This window comes from Oryzias melastigma, linkage group LG15 (genome assembly GCF_002922805.2).
Source record: "Oryzias melastigma strain HK-1 linkage group LG15, ASM292280v2, whole genome shotgun sequence".
NCBI classification, from domain to species: Eukaryota; Metazoa; Chordata; class Actinopteri; order Beloniformes; family Adrianichthyidae; genus Oryzias; species Oryzias melastigma.
In genome coordinates, this window is record NC_050526.1 from 28,976,921 (window position 1) to 29,001,049 (window position 24,129).

At 42.1% G+C, this 24,129-nt stretch overlaps 2 protein-coding genes across 4 annotated transcripts; one reads left to right on the forward strand and one right to left on the reverse strand.

The window, feature by feature from the left end:
* Positions 1-68: 68 nt before the first annotated feature.
* mlh1 (mutL homolog 1, colon cancer, nonpolyposis type 2 (E. coli)) lies at positions 69-5,628 on the reverse strand. Of its 2 annotated transcripts, XM_024297980.2 has the most exons (20): positions 5,476-5,628; positions 5,143-5,270; positions 4,954-5,044; positions 4,530-4,628; positions 4,394-4,467; positions 4,250-4,322; positions 4,083-4,174; positions 3,972-4,014; positions 3,796-3,884; positions 3,617-3,729; positions 3,444-3,537; positions 3,208-3,361; positions 2,811-3,127; positions 1,396-1,544; positions 1,101-1,209; positions 970-1,033; positions 732-896; positions 553-645; positions 386-490; positions 69-317 (listed from the first exon to the last, which is right to left on the reverse strand). In XM_024297980.2, exons 2-20 carry the CDS (start codon positions 5,247-5,249, stop codon positions 162-164), a joined length of 2,187 nt encoding a protein of 728 aa, XP_024153748.1. In that variant the 5' UTR covers positions 5,250-5,270; positions 5,476-5,628; the 3' UTR covers positions 69-161. The 2 variants fall into 2 exon arrangements, with proteins under 2 accessions (XP_024153748.1, XP_036071318.1); XM_036215425.1 differs by lacking the exon at positions 5,476-5,628 and having other exon boundaries at positions 5,143-5,367.
* Positions 5,629-14,569: 8,941 nt separating this feature from the next.
* On the forward strand, positions 14,570-23,206 carry fam83ha (family with sequence similarity 83 member Ha). Of its 2 annotated transcripts, XM_024297728.2 has the most exons (7): positions 14,570-14,849; positions 16,776-17,220; positions 17,301-17,465; positions 18,409-18,533; positions 18,628-22,019; positions 22,170-22,429; positions 22,513-23,206. In XM_024297728.2, exons 2-7 carry the CDS (start codon positions 16,777-16,779, stop codon positions 22,522-22,524), a joined length of 4,398 nt encoding a protein of 1,465 aa, XP_024153496.1. In that variant the 5' UTR covers positions 14,570-14,849; position 16,776; the 3' UTR covers positions 22,525-23,206. The 2 variants fall into 2 exon arrangements, with proteins under 2 accessions (XP_024153496.1, XP_024153495.1); XM_024297727.2 differs by having other exon boundaries at positions 18,628-22,429.
* The last annotated feature ends 923 nt before the right edge of the window (positions 23,207-24,129 follow it).

Sequence of the window (24,129 nt, forward strand, 5' to 3'; positions counted from 1 at the left end):
GCAGTTTTTCTTTGACATTTGCAAAGTTTCTCTCGATGGACTTTTTTTCTCCAATCATCATCACCTCATTTAACAAATGTTTAACTTTATTTATAGCAAAAAAAAATGTACATCAGAATCACAGCAGCATGAAGTTTTTCTCCCATTTGGGTCCACCAGCTTCAGCACCGCTCGAAAACTTTGAAAAGGTCCGGCAGGTTTGCGATCTGCAGCACGGCGCCGTCCTCGCTGAACCTCTTAGGAGGACTGAACAGTGTCCGCAGCGCTTTGCAGATGACGTGCTCGACTTTCCAACGCCACGAGTTCCCCTCAGCCTCCTGAAACATCAGAACCAGGACTCCATATCACAGCGTTTGACAGAAATCCCAGAAGCCACTCCCCCTACCTGCTCTGGCTCCGCCTCCAGAATGAACTGTTTCCTGATGGAGTAGAACATGCTGCACTCCTTGCTGAAGTCTCGGAAGCAGTCCCTTTCACTGTCCCAGTTCACCTGAACGACACCAACACTCAAAAAACGTTTCTAGTTTCCAGAGGAACTTTCAGAGGTCTCACCTCCGTAGCGAGGCGCAGGATGAACATGGGGAGGCCCTCCAGAATGGGGGTGTATCTGTCGAGGAGCAGCGGCAGCCCTGTCAGGTTTCCCTCCTGCAGTGGACACTAGCGGTTAGTGTGCACAACAAATTCCTTCCATAAAAAATGGGAGATTTAAAATTAAAAAAAAAAAAAATCACCTGGTCTATCTCCATGGAGAAGTAATCCTCTAGCATCTCAGCTTTCTTCTTCAGAAAGTCCACGATGTACTGAGCCAGGCCTTCCTTTGGACCATCCTCTTCGGTCCAGCCGCTCTCCTCAGAGTCCAGGGCCAGCATGGCCAGGTCGTACAGAGGAGCTGGAGTCTGAAAGGACAGCTACTGATGAGACCTGAACGGGTTCTTGTCGCTCCAAGTTCTCCTCTGACTCTCTACCTACAGACAGCCTGAGAACGCCCAGGTTCCCAAAGTCATAGATGAGGATCTGGTAGAAGAGCTCCTGGCTGGAACAGAAACAGGAAAAGTCAGACGTGAACAGGCAGGTGAGGACGGAGTTCTCTGAAGCCAGACCTGAGCTTGGTGGTGTTCAGCAGGTACAGCTTGGTGTGGTGCTGGATCAAAGTCCACTGGGGGTTGACGCAGCCCACGAACGAGTGGTTCTGCAGCATCTCCTGCAGACCTGCAACACAGAGACGCACTCAAAGCTGGTGCTGTTGGGTTGTCGTGGTAACAATATTATGTAATCCACATTACGGACGTGAACTTATTTGGTGCCCTGGAGCAGCAGGAAATCCAGGAGGAGGGGTGTGTGTGTGTGTTTGCACAACTTCTCGTGAAGGACACAAAACGCTCGGAGACGTCTTACCTTTGTGTGTGTTCTCAGAAATCTCCGCCCTCAGCTCCTTCACACTGATCAACTTCACCACCCTCCTCTTGGGTGTGGATGCAGCTGTCAAGTCCTCCTCCTTCTTCTCCTCCTCCTTCTTCTTCTCCTCCTCTTTTCTCTGTCGTTTCCTGCCTCACAACACAAACCGTCGTCACAACAGAGAAAATAACTCTGAAGCATTCAGGAAAAACCCAGCAAAAGTCTGGAAAATGTTCCTGTTTTTCTCATTCACTGAGTTTAATGTTTAATGTGAGGGACGTTTTCAGTGAAGATGGATCAGCAAGAAGCCTCCAAAAGCCTGAAATACTAAAGCAGGGTATCCCCTTAGCAGAGTACATTCACTTAGAGTCAACCTAAAACGAAAAAAAGTAGTTTTTAATGTCCAAGACTTTCATCTTGAGGGGAAACCACATAGAAAAAAACTGCTGACGCATCAAACAACATCTCAAAACTTCTCTGCTTCTGATGAACAAGAGCTTTGCTTTTCATATTTACCTGCAGCCCACGTTCAGACCTGCTCAGGTGTCGTGATCAGACTTGTAAAGGACTTCTGAAAACTAAATCCTAATTCCTGACAGAAGCTCATGGAGCAGAAAACCAGAGAATTCTGGGAAAGTGATTCATTCTGTTGTCAAGTGTAATTACAGATTTATGAAAAGCTGTTGAACAAACAATATTTTTTATACCCGTAATGGGTTTGAAACTAAATATACAATAATGTGTTAATGTTAATCTGACATTTCAATTGGTGTCCCTCAAATCTTTTGAATTTACAGTTTATTTCCCTCATTATTGTTGATTTAACAACCTATTCTGCTGATAATGGATGGAAATATTTTGCCCTAAAGTTTAAAATTCACATTTTTTGCTATTTTAAAGGAAATTATTTAAATAGATTTATAATTTAGGATGTTTGTAGAGATTCTTTAGTAGTTTGAAAGAAATACAAACTGTATCAGTTTGTCAAAGAGTTTGTCCTATTTAATATCTATTATATTCAAAAATAATTTTGCATTTGTCTTTACACCCAAAACTATCAGTTTAACAGATTAATTTGTCTTTTAAACATTTGCAGATCAGCTGCTTCTGCTTCTTTCTATAAAACGGTTGGATTTTTCTTTATTTTAGATTGTTCTACAGCTAAATCATGGAAACCAGAGCTCTTCTGTGAAACATCACACTTCCTCATGTTTCAGCTCTAATAAGATTTATTTTTCCTAAAATTGTCAGCGAAATCCCAAATGCCTGAACATTTAAGTCCTCTGCACGTTTCCAAAGACTTTTGTTTGTGATTTTCAGGATAAAGTTTGTGTTTCAGTCAGATTATTAATTGTTTGCATTCATTTTAATTGCAGCTCCTTTTCTATTTTATGGAAATACAATTTGCTGATCACCTCTGAACTTCCTGAGCTGCAGCGCTGGACTCCTCCTGGCCTTTCTGAGTTGGAGCTTCCTGCACATCCTCCAGCATCTCCTCCAGCATCTCTGCATCTTCTAAGTCCTCCATCTCCCCCCTGTGCTGCTGGAGGGGGCTGCTCTCCGCCTGCCTGACACTGGCAGCCTCAGGCTCCGGCGGGGGCTTCTCCTTCGGCTGAAGGAAGGCGTCCAGTTTCTGTGAGCGACAGTCGGTTCTCACCATCTGGTGAGCGTAGACTCGCTCAGAAGGTTCAGCCGAGGAGGTGGAGGTCTTCAGTGGACCCGGCAGCAACGTCTGAGAACCATAAAGTATCTAGATTTGATCTTCTGCAGATAATAATGAAAGGAACAGTGGGGGGTGCCGTCATGACATACCTGAGTGAAGAAGGTCCGGGAGGAGTTGAAGCCCAGAAGTTTGCTGTCGATGTGCTTCTGAATGCTCTCAATGACGCTGTCCTCGTGCAGGAAATGCACCTCGTGCTTTGTGGGGTGAACGTTCACATCTACGTTCTGAGGTGAGATTTCCAAACTGTGACAGTCACCAGAGCACAGGATGAGAACTCTTAATACCCCAGCAGAGAGGAGAACGTGGTCGCAGACCTTCTGTTTACCTGAGGTACAGGAAAGGATGTGTCTTCTTTGGAAGGTACGCAGCATAAACCGTCTCCACAGCTTTTTTCAGAGCACTGGACTCCACCAGACGATCTGCAGCATCACAGAAAACATCCTCTTGATACATCAACGATGGTTACCTTACCCTGTTGGCATGTACGAGACGACGTACGGTTGATGAACAGGACGAGGACGTATTTCTTCACAGAGTAGTTTGCGTTTGAGATGTAGCCGTTCATCTTAAAAGCCAGCTTCGCATCTTCACAGCCGACTTCGATCAGCTCTCTGGAAACATGCAGATGGTCACGCAGCTGAAGTCACATGACCGCAGAGCCCAGCACGCAGGACTACCTGCTGACGGCATTTCCAAAAACACTGCGGATGTTGTCGACCACAGACGCGTTGGGCAGCGTCCTCACATCGGCCACAGTCTCCCCCTGCTGAAGATAGCAATCAGAAAATATGTTAGAATCATTTCATTCTCATAGAAGATCTCCACCCTGCATTGGTCTGACAGTACGACTCACCTTTTTCACCGTCAAACTCTTTCCAGAGTTGTGGATGGCGTACCTTTCAGAAACACAGAACTCTGAGCCTGTGCAGTTCAATTTCACATTTATGATGTTTCCAGTTCAGACCTGCTGACCACCTCCACGATCCGGGAGTACTCGTCACCGGGGCTCTTCAGGGCTTTCCTCCTGGTGGACACATTGTAGAAAAGGTCCTCCACCTGCAGATGATCACATCAGTGTTTTGTCAGCATTGGTGCTGTTCAGCGTTTGGTTGCTTCTCTCCAGGAACTGACCACAATTTGGGTCCCCTGGTTCCCAGCACACGGTTTGGGGGGGTCTTTGAGTTTTCCGTCTCTGTAGCTGGCTCTGTGTAAAGCAGAAGTTACTGTAACTTTATTGCAGTAAAGTTATACAGCCAGATTCTCTGGTGGGAGTACCTGTAGGCACACTTGGCATCAGCTGTCTTGGTGGTGATGGTCACGTGAGCAACATGGCTGATACTAGCGAGAGCCTGCAGAGCACAGAGGAGATGAAGACCCATCCAGGAGCTTCCCGCTCCTCACATCACCTCACCTCTCCTCGGAATCCATAGGTTGCAATGGATGAAAGGTCCTCAAAGGTCTGAAGCTTGCTGGTGGTGAATCTTTCACAGACGATCTCCATGTCTTCTTTCTGAAGGAGAATTTAGAAACAGTGTTATTGAGTCACTCCAGTATGAAGAGGAAAATTGATGGATTTCATCTTCACACTGAAGGTTTCTATAGAAGAATAACATTTGCTGATGTCCATGTGAGTACATTGGTTGGGTTCTAAGTTTTATTTATTTATTTTTGTAAACAAATTAATTTGGGTGAATAAACTGATTCGATAAAAAAAGAATTAAAGAATCTCAATCCATTTACTGACACTGATCCTCAGGCCTTCAAGGTAAAGGTGAGGATAGTGGTACAGCGCCCTGTGGCACACCTGTCCTGATTAAACCGGAAACTGAACTCACTCTGATTCCAGTCCCATTGTCCTGAATCTGCAGCAACTTCAATCCACCGTCTTTCACTGTCACCTGAATGTTGGTGGACTTTGCATCTAAACTGAGACAGAAAGCATACATAATGTAAATGTATATCCATAATATATGGAACTCAGTCTAAACACCTGTAGAGTTTCATCATATAGAAAAAGCAATCACCAGTTTTCAATCATTTCCTTCACCGCGTTAGCGGGACGCTGGATCACTTCTCCCGCAGCGATGCGGTTCACCACCGTTTCGTCCAGCCGCCGAATGACCCCCGCCATATTCTTCTGCTTCTGTGAGCTCTAGAAGTAAATGAACACGTTTGTTTTTGTTACCTTACCAGTGACAGGACAAACCATGTTGACATGTTACCACGAATAAATGAGCATGAAGCAAACCACACAAGAAAAGATGTATCACTCAGACACTGAATGTCAAACAAGAAGAGGAAAAAAAGCTTAGTTGGTGACAGTCTCTTTAAAATAAAAAAATAATACAAGTATTCACTTGATTTTCCTGCTAAAATGTTGAGTTCGCTTCTGGGCTCATGTTTTCTTTTATGTATAAGTTGTTTGTTAACAGGGCTAGCTCCGCTGGGGTGATGCGTCTTTTTTAAATAGACGATCTTTAAAGTTAACGCGGGACGCTCAGAGGGCGGAGATTTCTGTGAACGCTGAAAACTATTGGTTGTCTGTCTTCTTCGTTGGTAAATATTTCGAAAAAATTTCAAAACAGCGCCAAAAAAAGGCTGTTGAAACTGGAAGTGTACTTTTTTAAGGCGGCTTTTTTAACCGCCCTAAAGCTTGGTGTGATTTATATATATGGCTTTCAACAAAAAATGCAATTCCATTATTCACGTATCCTAATATACAATTTGGTTGTATTGATAAAGAAAAGAAAATTTAATTTTTGTTCAACAATTTGGTAATTTTTAGTAAGTTTTTTATTCATAAATGTCGATTTTTGAAAGAGAGTCCGAATTTTTTGTTCTTTAAAAATGACTTGTATCTTTTTTGTAAATCTCTAGAAAAGATAAGAATGCCACAAAACTTTTACATTGTTTGTCTGTTTACATGGACTGTTGGGATATTTCCTTACCCTTTATTTTATGGATAATCTTGGTTGGAATTTTTTAGATATTGATTCCTCCCAATTTAATTTAGATTTCTGAGTATAGTTAGAACAAGTATTTTAATGTTATTTACATTTACATTTATTTTGTATTTTTATTTTTTCTGCTTTTCTCTTTTGTTAATCCTTAAATTGAATTGATTTTGTCTTCACACGTATACATATCCAATGTCATGCTTTGTAATGTCTAACATACAAAAAAAAAGAAGAAGAATTTAGCAAATTTGGGGAGTGGAGAACCGTTTAAAGAAACGATATTTTTAAATTTAAGTATCACAAATCAACTTCCATACAATGTCATTTGGATAAATAAAACCCCTCGTTTCAGGAGTTAACAAAAATAAATAAATAAATAAAATGATAGCCCTAAATATTTTGTTTGTTCTAAAAACAGCCCAGTGCAAAACTCACAGAGGAACACAGATTCTGACAAGCTGGCATGAAAACATAAAATGCCAAAATCATGACATGTTTGAAGGAACAAAAAGGTTTTATTTTGGTTAAACTATTTCAACAACTAATATACAACATTTTAACACATTTTTGCTGTTTTTATCTTTCTAATAATTTTTCAAGATTTACAACTCATGAGAATACTGTTTGTAATATTATCATAATTGTTGTTATTTTTCCACCCATCTTCTAACCCGCTTATCCCTTTTGGGGTCACAGGGTTGCGCCTGTCCTAGCTACTGTTGGGTGAAGGCGGGGTACACACTGGACAGGTCTCCAGCCTGTCACAGGCCACACAACCCCCCCACACACACTTCCACACAAAGCGGCAATTTAGAGTAACTAATTAACCTATTTTGGACTGTGGGAAAAAAAACAGAGTGCCTGGAAAAAACCCATGCATGCACGAGGACAGCATGTAAACTCCACACAATAAGGTCCAGTTGGGATTTGAACCAAGGCCTTCTCAGTGTGAGGCAAAAGTGCATCACCGTATAGCATAATTATTATTATAGTTAATATTCTTGTTATAGTTGTATTCAAATTAATAAAATGTTCTTAATGACAAAAAAGTGCACAACTTTTTTTTTTAAGCAAACACTTGGAGAAATGTCTTTGTTTTTGTGATTTTGTTGATTAGAAAACATAAAGTCAATCATGAAATAAAGGCCAAGTTGCTATTTATTTCCTCAGCCTGAGTTTTATTTGTGAATTAATATCAGTAAATGAAACATATTTAATTGTAAACTAAGGTGACTTTGTTCAGTGTTTTCTTGCTGGATGATTTCTGCATGTTGGCCCTCAGGGAGAATGAGCTCAGCTGAATAAAATGCTGTCAGAGGTTGTCCAGGGAGTGGCGCTGTTTGAACACGTGAAAAACAGCTAATGAGTGAAGCTACTTTTTGTGAATTACAAAAGTTTTACCATTTTTTTTTTCAATTGCAGATTCATAAACTTTGGTTACATTTGTAGTTACAATATATTAGGGACAATTTCTACTGGTTGCTTGATTGCACATTTTTAAAAAGGAATTGTCTTCTCTTTGAGTCATTCTTTAAAAATACCTTCTGCCTGAAAGACAGCCCAGTCTGTGAGATGATAATCAGACTGACATATTGTCCTTTTACCCTTTCAGCTCATCTGGATGGTATGTAAAGCTGGATGTCTTAGAGTAAACAGTTTCAACAGAAGCCCGAGCTGACAGCAGGAGTGCTCTTGACACCGATTAGAAGTTGAGCAGCATTTTTTCGAGCTGCTTTCAGAGTCTTTATCACCCTGGTGTCATTTCAAGAGCAGCTAACCACAGCCATTCACAAACAATGGCCACAAAAGAAAACTGCACAACCTGAAAGGTCACTGGAAGTATGAAAGGAAGTCAACTTGGCATTGAGAAACAACGTGGAAAGTGTAGCTTTGTCACAGAGGGAGCTCTTTCTGAGATCTGCAGATCCAGAGTCAGCAGTGATTGTTAGAGGTTCTATTGTGGCTGCAGTGCATCACAACTGTTGTATTCCTGTTAAAGTCATTTCACTGCAAAGGAAATACTGTTTGTGTTAGCATGAAGTCACGGTGTAGGACTGGATGTGTCCTCTGGGGGATGCAGGCTGGACTCATTGCAGGATCCTCCAGCTGCAGGATGCTCTGCAGGATGCAGCACAATAGTAATGGAACAGCAGGGATTTAGAAACCTAAACATTTAATTGCTTTAGCAAGCAGTCTGTGTTACGTCATCCATATTCAGACCTCTAATAGTGATAATTATTTTCTTTAACATGTTTTGAACATTGTGGAATTACAAACAAAATAAGTGTTCTGAATATTTCAACGAAAGAAAAGAGAACCAAAAAAAATAAAGTGACAAAAATTAAACCAATGTTAGCTGACTGATGTCTGCAGCACACCTGCACATGTTTGTGAGTGTAGTTTGCACAGGTGGGATGTATTGACTCACCTGCCTAAAGACAAATAAACTACTGTCAAACAGCCCCCTTTGTGGCAGCTCATGGACGCCGTGCGGCAGTCAGACGTCGGACGTCACCAGTGGATCTTCATATGGAACCAGGAGTGATGTTTCTGTCAGTGTTTCCCTCTCAGCTGGTCGTTTGTCTGCTCCTTTCTTGACCACAAAGGTGTTGATGACCATCACGTTCTTGTGACTAGGCTACAGAGGGATCACAGTAATGACAGGAGGATGAATCTCCTGGTGACACAAAGTGTTGTGGAGATGTATGTGTGTGGTATGTGTCAAGGCCTTTCCAAGAGACAAATATAGAGCCACTAATCTTTCCTCTCATGTTGACTGAGTACGTCCTTCATATAGTGCCTGTTAGTCTAATATTATATGAAGTTTCAGTGTTTTCAGTTGACAGTAAATAACAGCTTTTTGCTCTCCTGTGTTAATTAGAGGATTCATCATCCTGCACTGCTCCAAACAAACATGATCTCACCTCCTTGAGAAATGCTTAGACTTCCTTTTCCCCTCACCATCCATGTCTCCTTTGTTTTCCTATCCTCTCTGTGAAAATCGCCCTGACTTTCTCCCTATCAGCCCCACAGCGTCCTCAGACAAAATACACTCGACACATAAAACTGACGTTTCCGAGATTGACTTAAAGCTTTGGATCGTTTTTGTTGGAAAGCTCAAGATTAACACACAAAAGGATGGAAAACATCTGTAAAAAAACAGAAAAGCTTTAAAAGAAAGTTTGACAGCCTTTCATACCTGACAGAGCTTTTTCAGATCTGCTCTTACAAGCAACACCACAGGGCTGAGTAAGTCATTTCACCTGGTTTGACCCAACATGGAAAAACACGCAGCAGATGAGATTCTCAAAGTAATCCCTGGTTTCAGCATAAACCCACATCCAACGAGACCTGCCAGCACTAGTCCAGCACCGAATTAGCACCAGTCCAGGACCGGTCCAGCACCAGTCCAGCACCAGATTAGCACCAGTCCAGCACCAGTTTATCCTTGGTCCAGTTCCAGTCCAGTACCAGTCCAGCACAGATTTAGCACCAGTCCAGTATCAGTTCAGCACCAGTCCAGCACCAGTTTAACACCAGTCCGGTACCAGTTAAGCAGCAGTCTAGTACCAGTTCTGCACTGGTCCAGTACCAGTTTAACATCAGTCCAGTACCACTCCAGCACCGATCCAGTACCAGTCTATTTCCAGTCCAGTACCAGTTCAGCATCCAGCCCAGTATCAGTTTAGCACCAGTCTAGTACCAGTCCAGCACCGGTTCAGTACCAGTTTATCCCTGGTCCAGTACCAGTCCAGCACCAGTATATCAGTAGTCCAGCAACAGTGTCGCACCAGTCCAGCACGGTCCAGCACCAGCTTAACATCAGTCCAGCACCAGTCCCGTACCAGCCCAGGACAAGTCCAGCAGCAGTCCAGCATAAGTCCAGCACCAGTTCAGTACCAGTTTAGCACCAGTCTAGTACCAGTCCAGGATCTCTTAGCAGATGAAGCAAAAGATTACCCCTTGAGCATTTGATGGGCAGCACTTGTTTTGAAATATTAAATAAGACTTTGATTCTATCTCTTCTGTTACACTTTATGAACAGCAGTTCATGTTCAAACCCCGTAAAATGGAAGCATCTAAAGCCCACAGTCTCCTGGTTTTGGTGGAAGACGTGCGCAGAGTTTGATCAAGTGTAGCCTGAGGTAAAAAGACAAAATCTTTTTAATCTCAAACCAGCAGCCAATTATCAATGTCTAAGCGCAAGAACCATGTCAGCACAAACAGCAGGAACAATGTTGCCATAAGAATGTGCACACCTCAAGCATTCTTTAGATAAGGCGTGCACACGTTTCCATAAAACCAGAATGAGTCTTGGATTCCTCCGTGACTTTGAAGTTTTCTGCTTTTTCTGTGGATCTTCTGTTTCAGACCTGCCCTTTCCTCCACTGTGTCACAAACACCACCTTCAGTAAAACCTAATCTTTTCTATTGTTTTTCTCTCTATGTTTGTGTTGTTGTTGTGGAAACAATGATTTTTATGCAAATAGCAAAAACAAGGAAGTGTCCGCACCCACTGATGGCTAAAAACAGGAAATCCAGTTTGTTGATGACTCCTCATGTCTACGACTTTTGCAGTACAGGACAGTTTAGACAGTATTTTGTGTAAACTGTAAAAGCTCAAATCCAGTCTGTCCCATGAGGGTTAATGCAGATTTATCACTTTAAAATCCCATTGCATGCTTTACACAATGTTATAAAACGAAAAGTAACGAAGCTTTGACTTGGTATTTGTCCAAATTCATGTTTCACAATCAAAGCTCAGTCAAAACCCCAAAAGGGATGGCTCCAAATCTGCATTTCTTTCTGGTCTGGGAGGTTACATAAGTGTAATTGTGAGTGTTTTCTCTGCAGTTATGCAGCAGCTCCACACATGAACTCAGTCAAGGCGAAGCGTCTCCATCCCCACCTCTCCTATGTGTGCCCTGGGTGGTGCCTGAGGGGAACAATGATGAACTGTCTTCAAGTCGCTACTTGAGCACCGTTGCTTCACTTCCTTTACTTTGGTTACATCATATTTCATCCTGACGTGGTTATTTTAGGTCTGACAGCAGAGCTGTTCTAGCTTCTGGAGTTATCTCCTTTCAGCTTCAACCAACCACGAGCTGCACGGACACTCGACGGCCTTCCTCCAACCCCTAACCAGCACATGAGCATTCTGACTAAGCTACAGAAGAAACAGATGCTGAAGCCAGAATGAGTCAAGACACGTCCAGCCTGGTGTAATTGGCTCCTCAGAGCATGCTAATCTAAGGAAACAATAGGGTAACATTAGCAGAGGGAGCGTTTCTATGAGCGCGTCCTTCTTTTGTTTGACTTCATTAACTACACCCTCATAGAAGCACCGAAGCTGCCTCTTTCAAAATAAGAGCACAGGCGTGTTTTAATGCATAATCTGAGATTTAATGAATCATAGAAGCTTTTGCAATGTGACTTTGTGGGTTTAATTTATTAAAAAAACATCATCTAAAAATGAACTTCTTTGACTCATCAGTTTGTTTACAGCGGACACCACAGTCACCGTAGCCACACCCCTTTTATGCAGCTCTATTCCACCTAGATGGGGAGCTACGTTCAGATGCTTTTCATAGACTCCTACTACTTCTTTAAATCTTGTGTTTCCCACTTGCCATCTACATGTGAATCAAAGTTTTCTCTCGAACTGCAGTCAAGAGTTAGAATTGGCCAACACACATCTACAAACCTTCACCTTCACTGGCTCTCCACAGGACTGTGCTTAGCTTCCAGTTCTACTCTCTATAGTCATGACTGTGTCCCCACCTACCACAGTAACACCATCGTGAAGTATGCAGAGGACACCACACTGGTGGGGCTCGTCACTCAACAGAAATCCCGATTGAGAAAAGCCTGACTTGGAGCACAAACACATCTGAGGTGCAAAAAAAGCAAAGAGACTCTACTTCCTCAGAGTGCAGAAGAAGAACAAAATCTGTCAGAGACTCCTGCTGTCCTTCTACCGGTATACTGACCTACTGTATCGGCGTAGGGTTCACCAGCAGTGGGGTTTCTGACCAGAACGCTGATCAGAAAAAAGTCCTTCAAAGGGTTCATAGACTGGGCCCAGAAGATCATTGGTTGTCCACTCCCCTCTCTACTTGAACAGAACAGCTCCCGCCGTTTCAAGAGGGGCCAACACATACTCAAGTACACATCACACCAAGGACACGCTCTTGAACTGTTACCTTCAGGACGGCGGTACAGAGCAATCAGAAAACAAACAGACTACAACCAACACCACACTCAACAAACATGAGCACACACACACACACACAAGAGGGGAACTGAAACGAAAAATGTGCAACAAGTGATCTAGTATGAGGGTAGTCTTTTTTGCGTTGTGTTAAACTTGCCTTATTAGGTTATAACATTGTGTTGTGTTCTTTACTTTTATAAATATGCGACTGAATGACACTTTCTGGATGTCACAATGACAATAAAATCTATATTCCATTCTATTATATTCTAATCTACTCTTACTGTAATCATTTATTGCAGTTCCTTTTCCCAACACCTTCACAAGGTGTTTTGTCAGGTGTTTGCTAGAAAGTAAATGAATATGTAATGTAATGCAACTGATTTTATAAATGTGATTTATGTGTTTTTTTCTGTTTTTTTTTTTTAACAATTGCATATTTTTAGTGAAATCAACGAGGAACTCATTGCATTTTTGAAGGCCATTTTTATATTTTTAGGTGAGTCATTCCTCATGAAAAATGTACATAAAGTCAGAATGACTTTTAAAGTGACAGAAGCAGTGCTGATATCAAAATCAGTTTCAGCAACACTTAGGAACAGTAAAGTTTTTGTAAAAGAGTAAACTTAAACCGTATAGTGACACAATCACTGAAAGTCCACAGATTTTCACAGACCTAAGCAGCAAAAAACAACTTCTTGAAACGTTGACAGATATCTTAAATTAATTACTGTTTTCCTGAGAGTTGTAAAGTGAACTGGTAAGTGTTGGTAAAAGACAGACAGCTTCAGAGGAGGTTTGTCATTTGGTGAGGTTGGTTTAGAATTGTGCATTCACACCTGGATTACAAACTCCAGTCCAGTGATGATCAATCTAAGACTAAACCTGTCAGTGTGAACGCACCCCAAGTGATGCAGGAGTCCCACATCAATGGTCCCAGAAACTGTCCAAATGGCCGCTCTGAGGAAACACAAACCATGAAAATATTGATAAATGTCTCTAAAGTAAAGATGGTTAAGTGAGGATGTGGAAACACTAATTCATCTGGACTACAGGAGCTGGTTAGTTCTCTTCTTCATGTTTTCTGTTTCTGCCAGTTCAGTGTTCAATTCATGTAATACTGGACCCTAATGGGAAGATGTTGTGTGTTTTAGTCCGCTCATGTGTGAGGAAAGAATAGAAACTGATTTATTGGTTCAGACAAAGCCAGTGAGATGTTAGCTTCCAAACCTTCTGTCGGAGCAGAACGCTGGTCCTGAGTGAGGATACCAGCAGCCGATTGATATAATTTATAAATCTCTAATACCCAGTCACTGTTCCTTGTTTCTGTTGTTAAAGACTTTTATTCTTACAAATTAACTATTTGATTCATTTCATAGATTGCGGTTATTGATCTGATTCATAGTCAATATTGGTTCATTTTAAACGATCTGATTCGATCTGATTCACTGACCTAAAATCGATCAAGGACATATTTAGCCAAAAATCCAACCAGTGTGACTCAGATAAATACCTGGTACTGAACAGTGCAGGTGAATTTTTCCAGATTCCTTGCATTCTTACATAAACAAGTGTAAGTAAATGTTTACAACTAAACAAGTCGAGGAGAATTAATGGCAAATCAATTCACGTTTTAGTTACATAAAGTTAAGACCACTCTTGTTTTTCCACATTAAAATACAATCAGAATACTCTACACATTGTGTGGTCACATGCAAAAATTTAATGTTTAAACACATTAAAATAGAATGATGAATTGATCATTTTTGCTGCCATCCCATGCTGTTGTGATGGCACTTGGTCATTTTTATGTTAAAGTAAAATAAAAAAAATGTTAATGGTACGGGACAAATTGGTCTGGTTGATGGAACTGAAGTTGATTTATCAATTAATTGATTTTACACCCCTAACTTGTTTTTATAGAACAAAGCTAGGTATGATCAAAACATTGATGATTAATTCTCTAAAATCTTTTGATTGAAAATAACCAAACATCAGTTAAATGCATGAAATAAAGGGGCAGCAATCACGTGACATATAGGCTGGGTGTGTGACCCCAGTGAACCACAGTGAGGCAGTCCCAAACAAATAAATAATAATGCATTAATGATCCTCAATGTAAAGTCACTTGTTCATGTTTTATTGCGTTTTTTAGCCCAAAACAAACAGCTTTTGGATTCTTTCGTTTATTAATTACTTTCATTGTTAAGGCCCGGAAGGAAAAGAGAAACAGATGAGGAGGAATCCTCCGAAATGATCCGGTTCTGGGCGGACTCTGCCCGAGAGAGGCGTACAGAGTCCGGCAGCTGGAGGGCGGACAGGCTGGGGCAGCACGGAGCGCAGCCCCGGTCGAGGCGGGGCGATCGTTCCAGTCGACGGCAGCCGAACGCGCTCACGCCCGGAGATCGCAGAGGAAACTAAACCGGTTTCACGGGGACTTGACAGCGTGAGGCGGCGGGGGCAGGACGCCGTCAACAGCCGCCGACCACTGCCTGGACCCCGGGGGGAAGCGGACATGAGCCGGGGAAAGTTCGGTCCACGCAGCGCTTAACAGACCGGGGTGAGTTCAGCTCGGGGCCCGCACGGGGACACGGTAAACAACCGGATTCTGACTGTCTGGACGCCAGAAGATCTAAACCGGGAGAGTTAACCATTCTGTTTTTATAAGAGACAAAACTTATAAAAAACAAAAATCTGTTTCGATCAGAAAATCTTTGTAAACAAACTTCACCACCAAAGTTTTTAAAGTAATCGATCGTGTTTCCCCTGTCACTTTTCTTTTTGTTTTTCTGAAATACTTTGTTTTTATTCCAATAAATGCTTTTTGAGAAAAAGAGGAGTTTTGGCAGAACGTGGAGCCACACCCAGCAGCTTTATCCTGTGGTCGGATTCCATCCTCACTGATTTCTCTGCAGCAGAGTACAGCTTACATACTCGAGTAGAAGTACTTCAAAGTAGCAATACTCAATAGAAGTTTAAGTTAAAAGTAGCTGTACTCAAATGTAACAACACTCACACTTAAAAGTATTCATTTAAACGTTTACTAAAGTTGCAATACCCTTTGCCAAAAAGTGTACTACAAGTACTAAAAGTCATGGAGTATACTTGAAGTTTACTTTTTAAATACTATATTGTAAACCTAAAATGTTCCAATTTAGTCTGAGGAAGTATTCAGTTAGTATACCTCTCTACACTACACATGTATGATATACTCAAGTATACTTTAAAAAAATAAAGACTTAAAGTGTACTACTTTTTTCTGTTTAGGATAATCGGTTTCTAGAGTTTTAAAGCATTCATCTAAAACGTGTCAAAATCAAGGCCCGGGGGCCGGATTCGGCCCTCTGGGTAATTATATTTGGCCCTCCAGATAATTTTACTTTATTGTTATTAACCCTTTAACACCATAGGCATCACCGGTGACCTTTAAACGCAAAATCTGTAACATATCAAAAAACATAAACGCTGGAGCTAAAGTGTTAAAGGATAAAAGCCTGATGTTATTTTTTTGTTTTTTTCTAACTTGTATAATTTTGAATAAATATCTTTTTATGAAGAGTAAAATATCGAAAGTTATTTAAGGTTTAAGTTGATTCATTCTGGAATTATATTCCTGCCTGTTTATATTATGTTAAAAAGTTAGTTTTTAAAGTTTTAATAATTTAGTTTTTTGTGTTCGAAAATATTTATCCTGTTTGCCAGGCGACCTAAGGTGTGTTTTGGATTTTGGCCGCCTGAACATTTGAGTTTGACACTCCTGATCTAAACTATGACTTAACTAAGAGTAGCAGTACTTGAAAGTAGCAAGTAAACATGGGTATGAAAAAACCTTGTTGCCAATTATTGTAATAATCTTTAGTTTTTCCAAATATTAACCAAAAAAAATCCAACCTAAATTTATTTTTAGATTCTTAATTGAGCTTATTTTAGATAAACTGGAGAAAACAAGAACAAAAGTAATCAGGTGAACGTAGTACAGGTATCTGAGTGTTTCTGTACCACAGATCTGCTCCAGTTGTAGTATAAACTGAGATGATACAGGTCAGGACCTGTTTTAGGTTTATTGTATGTTTAAAGCTACTCAAGTAGCTGTAAGTGTGTATGTGTTAGTACCTACGCAGCTCTGTAAAGTACTAGGGACTTTGGTTGTTGTTGCACTGAATGCATGAGTTGGTTACTTGTATGGTTCCTTGTTTGACCTCAGTGTCTCTGTCAGTTTTTCCATCAGCAAACAAACGTTAAAAGTAGAAAATGGAACAAAGTTCCTCCATTTCTGTGAAGTTGCTGTTTAACATGCAGAGTTGAATCCTCACGTGTTCTTATCTTAACATGTAGTTCAACATTTCAATAAGGTTCCATCTTCCCCTCAGCTGCAGTAGAACAATGAGAATATTTACCTGGACTGATGATCATTTGCAGCTCAGGTGGTGAATTTAAAGAAATTTTAGTCCAGCATTGATTACCATTCTCTGTTCTCTATCACCAGGATGGCTCGTCGATCCCAGTGTTCCTCTGCGGGGGAGAACCCCCTGGACCCAAACTACCTGCCTCCCCACTATCGTGAGGAGTACCGCTTGGCCATTGACGCCCTGGTGGAGGAGGATCTGGAAGGGTACTACCAGTTCCTGCAGAGAGCGGACGTGGTCGACTTCCTTTCCACTCCTGAAATCCAGTACATTCAGAGCTGTGTTCAGGTGCCTCACCAGGGCAGCCACCTAGAGCAGCACTTTCTGGAGAGTGGAGGAGATGGTTCTTCAGACACCTACTGGCCGATCCACTCTGACCAGGATGTGCCAGGTCTGGACCTGGGCTGGCCCCAGATGAATCATTTCATGGGACCGACTGAGGTCACCACCCTAATCAACCCCCCTGAGCTGGACATGCCAAGCATCAAGGATCAGGCCCGACGGCTGATCAAGAACGCTCAGCAGGTCGACCTTCACCCTCTTGTAGAAACCTTTCTGAGCGTTGCTGGGGTTTGTTGTTATTGACTCGTCCTTCGTCTTCTCAGGTCATCGCCATAGTGATGGACACGTTCACTGATGTCGACATACTTGCAGATATTCTCAATGCTGCTATGAGGAACGTGGCCGTCTACATCCTGCTGGATGAGCAGAGTGCACACCTCTTCATTCAAATGGTGCATAACTGCAGAGTAAATCTGCAAAACTTTGAAGTAAGTAAAGGAACTTTTTCCTGTCATCATGTGGAGTAGAATAAAAACCATGAAAGCTCCACTAAAGTTCCGTTCTACCCTAATGATACGGTTCTTTATAAGGGTTATGAAAATATTGATTGAGTGAAATATCGTGATACTTTATTTGGCGACATGTGTAATGATATAAAAATGCTACCAAGGCACCATTTAATTAATTATTTATAAGCAAACATACAGTTTAGTCTTACTTTTGTTTTCCACTTAAATATTCCCTAAATTACCAAAATAAGCACCACAAATTTGCTTGGTCAAAAGCAACTTGTTTGTGAGATACAATTGCAATACTCAATGTTCTGATACTTTTGAGAAAGATGTACTGAAATTCAGATAATTCTAAAGTTATAATTTAAAAAATTGTGAAATATTGTCGGGTGCTACTGTCTCGGAACATATCGGGAAGCGTATCGTATCATGACAGTATATCGTGATATGTATTGTATAGACTCTTGATAATGCACACCTCTAATACTCTAAATCACATCAATACTAATACTATAGTTAAAAATTAATCTATAAACTAAAGCTATCAACTTTATTTTGTCACATAACAGGCTTGAAAGGAACAATTATGTCATCGGTTATGTTGGTAAAACAAAACAGTCAATTTGTCAGCATTTTGTCTACTTTGTTTGGAAATAATAAACATTTAATGTCTCAGTTCATTTAAAATGTTACAATAATTCCTGGAAGGACATTTACCTTCAGGAAAACTATTCATAAATAAACTGAGGTCAATGTGACAATCATGTTTATGCTCATTTTGCTGCATTGATAGAAATATATCAACAAGTTGCACAGTACAACACTGCCACCTATCTTGACTGTAAACTTTGAAAGATTTCCACAAAAATTTCTCTAGATTATTTGTTCATTTTGGTGGGATTTTTCTAATCTCTTGCAGTTTCTGCGGGTTAGAACAGTGTCAGGGATGACATATCAGTGCCGCTCAGGGAAATCCTTCAAAGGTCAGATGTTGGATCGCTTCCTGCTGACTGACTGCAGAGCTGTTCTGAGTGGAAATTACAGGTGGGGTCTTCTTATTCTCATGGAGGACATTTTCAAATAGACACGTTTTCTCTGTGTGTGTAAAATAAAAGTCCATCTTTTTGCTTTTCTCCAGCTACATGTGGTCCTTTGAGAAGCTGCACCGCTGTATGGCTCACCTGTTCCTTGGACAGTTCGTCACCACTTTTGACGAGGAGTTCCGGATCCTGTTTGCGCAGTCGCAGCCGCTGGTTATTGACATGCCTGCTCAAATGGAGGATTTCAGCCTCTCACATAAGAGACAATACCCAGACGAGAAGGCTCTGATGTATCGAGAGCCGCGGAAGTTTCTGCCCGGGAATATCGGTCAGTCCGATGAATGGAGAAGACATTCTTTTGAAGAGCGGGAAGGGGATTGGAAGATGATAGCTCTAAAAAAGCAAGGGTCCCTGCGCGGCCCTGCGGACACGTACGGCAGGTTTGCCTCCCAGCAACCACCCATGGATCCTGGCTTTGATCAAGGCCCATGCCGGATTCCCATGGTGGAAAACCAAGCTTACAAACGCCACTCATATGCTGAAGGGGGTCAGGACAGATTATTTTTGCCGCACCAGCAGAGGGTGCCCGACTTTGATCTTCAGGGAAAGCCTTTTCCCAAAGGTCCCCATCCCTATGCAGGGCCAGAAGCAAACTACAGCAACTATGATAAGTTTTGGAATCAAGACTTTCAGCCTACAGACCAATACTGTGATCCTGGTTTACCACAAGAAGTGCAACTATCAGATAACTTTGACCCTGTCCTAAACTATTTATCATCTACTAGAAATGTGGACTTTGATCAGAGCTCAGACAAATTACAGACAGGTTTGCCCTTCGGTTCCTCTCAGCTGAAGAAACCCGGTTTTGGTCAGCCATACACTTGTCAGACGTCTCCCACTCCCTCAAACTCAGCTGAGCAGAAGCTCTTTTTACAAGAACCCTCTGCAGACCGTAAGGATCCTGCAGTGAAGCGGGGCCTAAGGAACTGGAGGATCAGCTCATACCTCAGTGCATATGACAGCTCTGGAGAGGAGGGCTTACCACTGGCACCAGTGCAGGCCCCTGATCCTTTTGAGGAGCCCGCTAATCCCCCGCAGCAAACTGCACCAGGAACCACCTTGCCCACTTTTAAAATTCCTAACATCCGAGAGTTTAAGGTTCCTGCTGCTCCCAGGACAAGCCAGATTCTAAACTACGGCAAAACTCTGGAGCAGCCGAGGAAATTATTAGATGTCGGTGCGGAGGCAGGAGAAATCAGAACATCCCCGACTCCATCAGAGTCCTCTTCTACCAAAGAAGGAGAAAAGACACAAGAGGAGCAAAAAGAGACAAAAAGCACTGCAGTTCGGAGGGAGGAATCCTTCAGGAGGAATTACAACTCTGCTCTGCAGAGGAGCTCCAGGTTAAGATCCTCCCTGATCTTCAACTCTCTGGATCAGCACCCGACCGGGGAAGAAACATCTGCCTCCGAACAACAGGATGAACAAAAGGAAAAAACGGAGACCGAACAGACTAAACCTCCCTTTGTGTCCCAGGTTTTGGGACAGAGGAGAGCCGGGGGGAGAGAGCTTTTTGATTGGACCCGTAGTCTAAAGTCTTCTTGTGATGCCTCGTCCTCGGAATCCTCCAAACCAGATGAAGTAAGCTGTAAACCAGATAATAAAGACCCATCAAATGAGGAAAACTCAAAAGATCCTCCAGCAAACCCAGAGGCACAGCAGTCATTGAAACTGACAGATGTGAAGCAAGATAATCTGTCGTTCCCAGGGCCACAGTCCAAGCCCGCTGACGTCGAGCCTCCCAAAACGGAGAAACCGGTACCAGCAAAACCTTCACCTGCTAAGCCGTTATTTTTAGATTACTTAGATATGAGTGATCCAGATAACAGGCTCCTGTTTTTCAAAGAGTTGGCTGCACAGCGTAAAGCTGCTCAGGCGGCAGAGGCAGAGAAGAGTAAAAAGAAGGCAGAGTTAAAGCCTGAGTCCTCCTCTTCTTCCGAAAAGCGAGAACTTCCTTCAGTAGTCATCTCAGACACTTCAATACCTGAAGATCTGTCACAGGAAAATGCAGGATCTGCAGGGAAGACGTCAATAGAAACATGTGATTCGGCTCCTCTGCCTTCAGAAGCCGATGAAAAAACAAGCAAAGGCGACACTGTGTTCAAACTGGGCGACAGACGAGAAACCAAAGCTTCAGATGATTCACAGCTGGGAGGGTCTCCTTCTAATCTGCCTTTGTCTTTGGGAACTGAACCGTGTAAACCGTCAGAAGAGACAAGGGGTGCCTTTATAAAGGAAACTAGTGATTTACCCAGATCAGCAGATGATACGATAGCGAAGCTGCCATCTCTACATACTGAAGACAGCACAGAGACGTCCTCTTCTTCAGAGAGGTCCTCTGTAGTCACCACCAGTTCTGGGGGTGATCCTTTACTTTCTACAGTTGAAGTCCAAAAATCTGAATCAGCTCAAACCAGCGTCTACACTCCTGAGCCACAAGCAGAACCAGACCTCTCCAACCCACCAGGTTTACACAACAGTCCCCGGACTTTCTCTGGTTCTGGTTTAACTCCGCCCCCTAACCTATTACCAAACACTGCCAATCCCGAGTCTGTGGTCTCGTCGCCACCAGAGTCCTCCTTCTCTGCTGAAGAATCTTCTCAAACATCCAACATTTTGACCAAACAAACTCTTCCAGATGTAGCTTATCAATCTGATATGCAGTTAACATTTGGCTCCTCCCACGAGGAGTCCAACACTTTCCCTTTAGAAACCAGCACTTTATCATCACAGTCCACCTCAAACTGTGAGGAACGTTCTGCCTCATCTCCAGAGAAAGACGTTTCTAGATCAGAAACAGCCGAACCAGATCTTTGTTCTTTTCAAAGTACGGTTAAGGACGTGACTGAGGTTCTTGAATCACCAGAGTTTGAGAAGCCTGGCAGCACATCTCCCATTCTCAGCCCCTCAGTGGGTCAACAAGACAGGACAGGTTTACTCAGCTGTGAAACCTCAATCTCCAGGCCTGATTTAAAGGCCGCCATTATTCCTGAAACTGCTGCAGCAGACGCTCCACCTAAACCTTTACCTTCTCATATAACACTCGGTACAGACCCCACTCCTCTTTCTGTCTCTGACACACTTCCTTCTCCTCATGACAAACCAGAACAAGCTGCACCCCCCAGTGACACTAACCCGACAAACTCTGATGCTCCCACGCCGGCCAAAGCAGAGCTGCCTGCTCTTGAGTCAGCTTTGACCCCTGAAACAGAAAAGACAGAAACCATGTCTTCATCAGAGGAAAAACTTCCTGTCAGTCTACAATGTTCAGAGTCTCTGATTCCCCCATCAGTAGAGCCTACCTCTGAACCACTCACAGAGGGTCATTTGCCTTGCAAAGCAGTTGAAGCAGATTCCCCTGAGAGCCACACCCTGCAGGCTCCTGTTCCTGCAGAGAGTTCTCTAAAAGAGCCTGAATTACCTGAAACAGGTGAGAAAAACCCTCGTGATGTCGAGGACACGAACAAGAACCACGAAAGTGGTTCCCAAGAGTCCATGCGAAGTGAGAAAAGTTCTGTAGCGACAGACGCGTCGTACAAACAACCAAAATCCAACCAGTCTCGCTACTTCTCATCAACAGCCAACGTGCTCTCGAGCAGTAACCTACGGGATGACACAAAGCTGCTTCTAGAGCAGATTTCTGCCAACTGCCAGAGCAGAAACGAGGCCGTCAAAGAGTCGCCCGTCACTGACGACGAGAAAGAAGACGGGGCGGACAAAAACGCCATGAGAGGCACGGTCTATCGGAGGGGGCAGACCAAGTCTCCTCACGAGCGTGAGAAGCTGCTGGAGCGGATACAGAGCTGTCGGAAGGAGAGGAAAGTTTACAGCCGCTTTGAGGTATGAATTCACTACCTGCTGTGTTTCCTCTGCCGGCACACACCTCTGTAGGAAATGAAGTTTTATCTCTGTGACTTTAACAGATGGGGCCTTAAGGAGACCAAATCAAGAAGTCGTTTCCTTTTCACACAAAGACTGAGTTTGATGGAAGTCGACACCTCAGCGCACAACAAGAAGAGAATGGAGAGAAGAGAGTTTTGAAACTCCCGGTCGTGTTCAACGTGAGGAGCGTGGCGTGCTCCTGGGAGGTGCACGTTTTACTGACCGCATGGGTGAAGTGCAATGTCTGCAACCGTCTTTGCAACCAGGCCCGACCTTGGCTTTTTATTACAACACTCACAACAGCTGTTATAAAAGAGTGCTTGTCAAGTGTTATGTAAAATCCAGACTTTGTAGAATAACTTTGTAATTTAGATTAGAGCTGTCACTGTGGTCAGAAATGTGTAAATGAAAGAAACCACAGACAACCTATCAGTTCATACCAGCGACATTATTTTTAGTCATTTATTCCAACTGGTTTGACCAAAGAACTATTTTAGTTTGTCTATTTGAAGCTGTTTTTCACAGCAAACATGCCAGATGACTCAAAAAGGGGAAACTTTTTTGTTTTTAAAATCATGTTTACCAGAGTATGTTTAGATGAATATTATATATTTTCCTGTTATATTACATTGAAGATCATCACCCTAAAAAAGTATTTTATAAATGAGTATAACATTAATTTGAAAGTATTTCAGGCAATGTTTGGAATTTGTCAATAAAGTTTTGAAAAATCAATTCCTGACTCTGTTCTTTCTAATAGTGACTCTTAATGTTTTAAAAGAATAATTTCTGTTTTACTCATAATTTAATGTTACAGTTTTTCTCAATTGTTTTAGTGCATTTCTCACAACAGAATTAAACTTCTCACAACCTCCACAACAATTAGACATTTGGAGACAACTTAGTGGTAGTTTCCTGTTCATTTCCTCCAATAGCATTTCCTTTTGGACACACAGCAATTGATTAAGTACAAATCTCTATAAAATGATCACTTTTGACTTGCTTTTGATCATTATTCATTAGTTTTATCATGTTTGTGACAGTGATCTAATCTTGTCCAGGCTGATTAGTTATTGTGTATACATCTAAAAATCTTCATTTCATTGACTTCATCTTTGCACACAAATTTGTTGAACACGTTATCAAACATTTTGTGCGTCCATTTTAAATATATCTGTTATTGTGTTTCCATGAAAGTGTCCATAAACTTTTTTAAGGGGAACCTCATTAAACACTGATTAAAATAGGTGTGTGAACTTTTGTAACCAATGATAATGATGTAAGCTTCCAGCACTCTGCTGCGGTTGAGCAGGGGTTTGCAGAACATGACAGGATGCTTGTGGAGTATCTTCCTCCCTTCTCTCCATTTCTGAATCCAGTTGAGGAGTTTTTCTCTTCCTGGAGGTGGAAGGTATATGACTGGTGTCCTCATACTCAAATGACCGACTAGAGACCATGAATACAGTCTGTGATGACATCACAGCAGAGTCCTAACGAGGGTGGATTTGGTTCTCAAGAAGATACAGAGCTGATATCTGATAAAAATATGTGGCCAGACAGACGGGAGTGTCTAATTGTCCATGATTTACAATATTTTATTTTCCGTTCCAAAACTACTTCAGTAAGGTTTACTGAGCCAAAGGGAGTTTATCTATTTA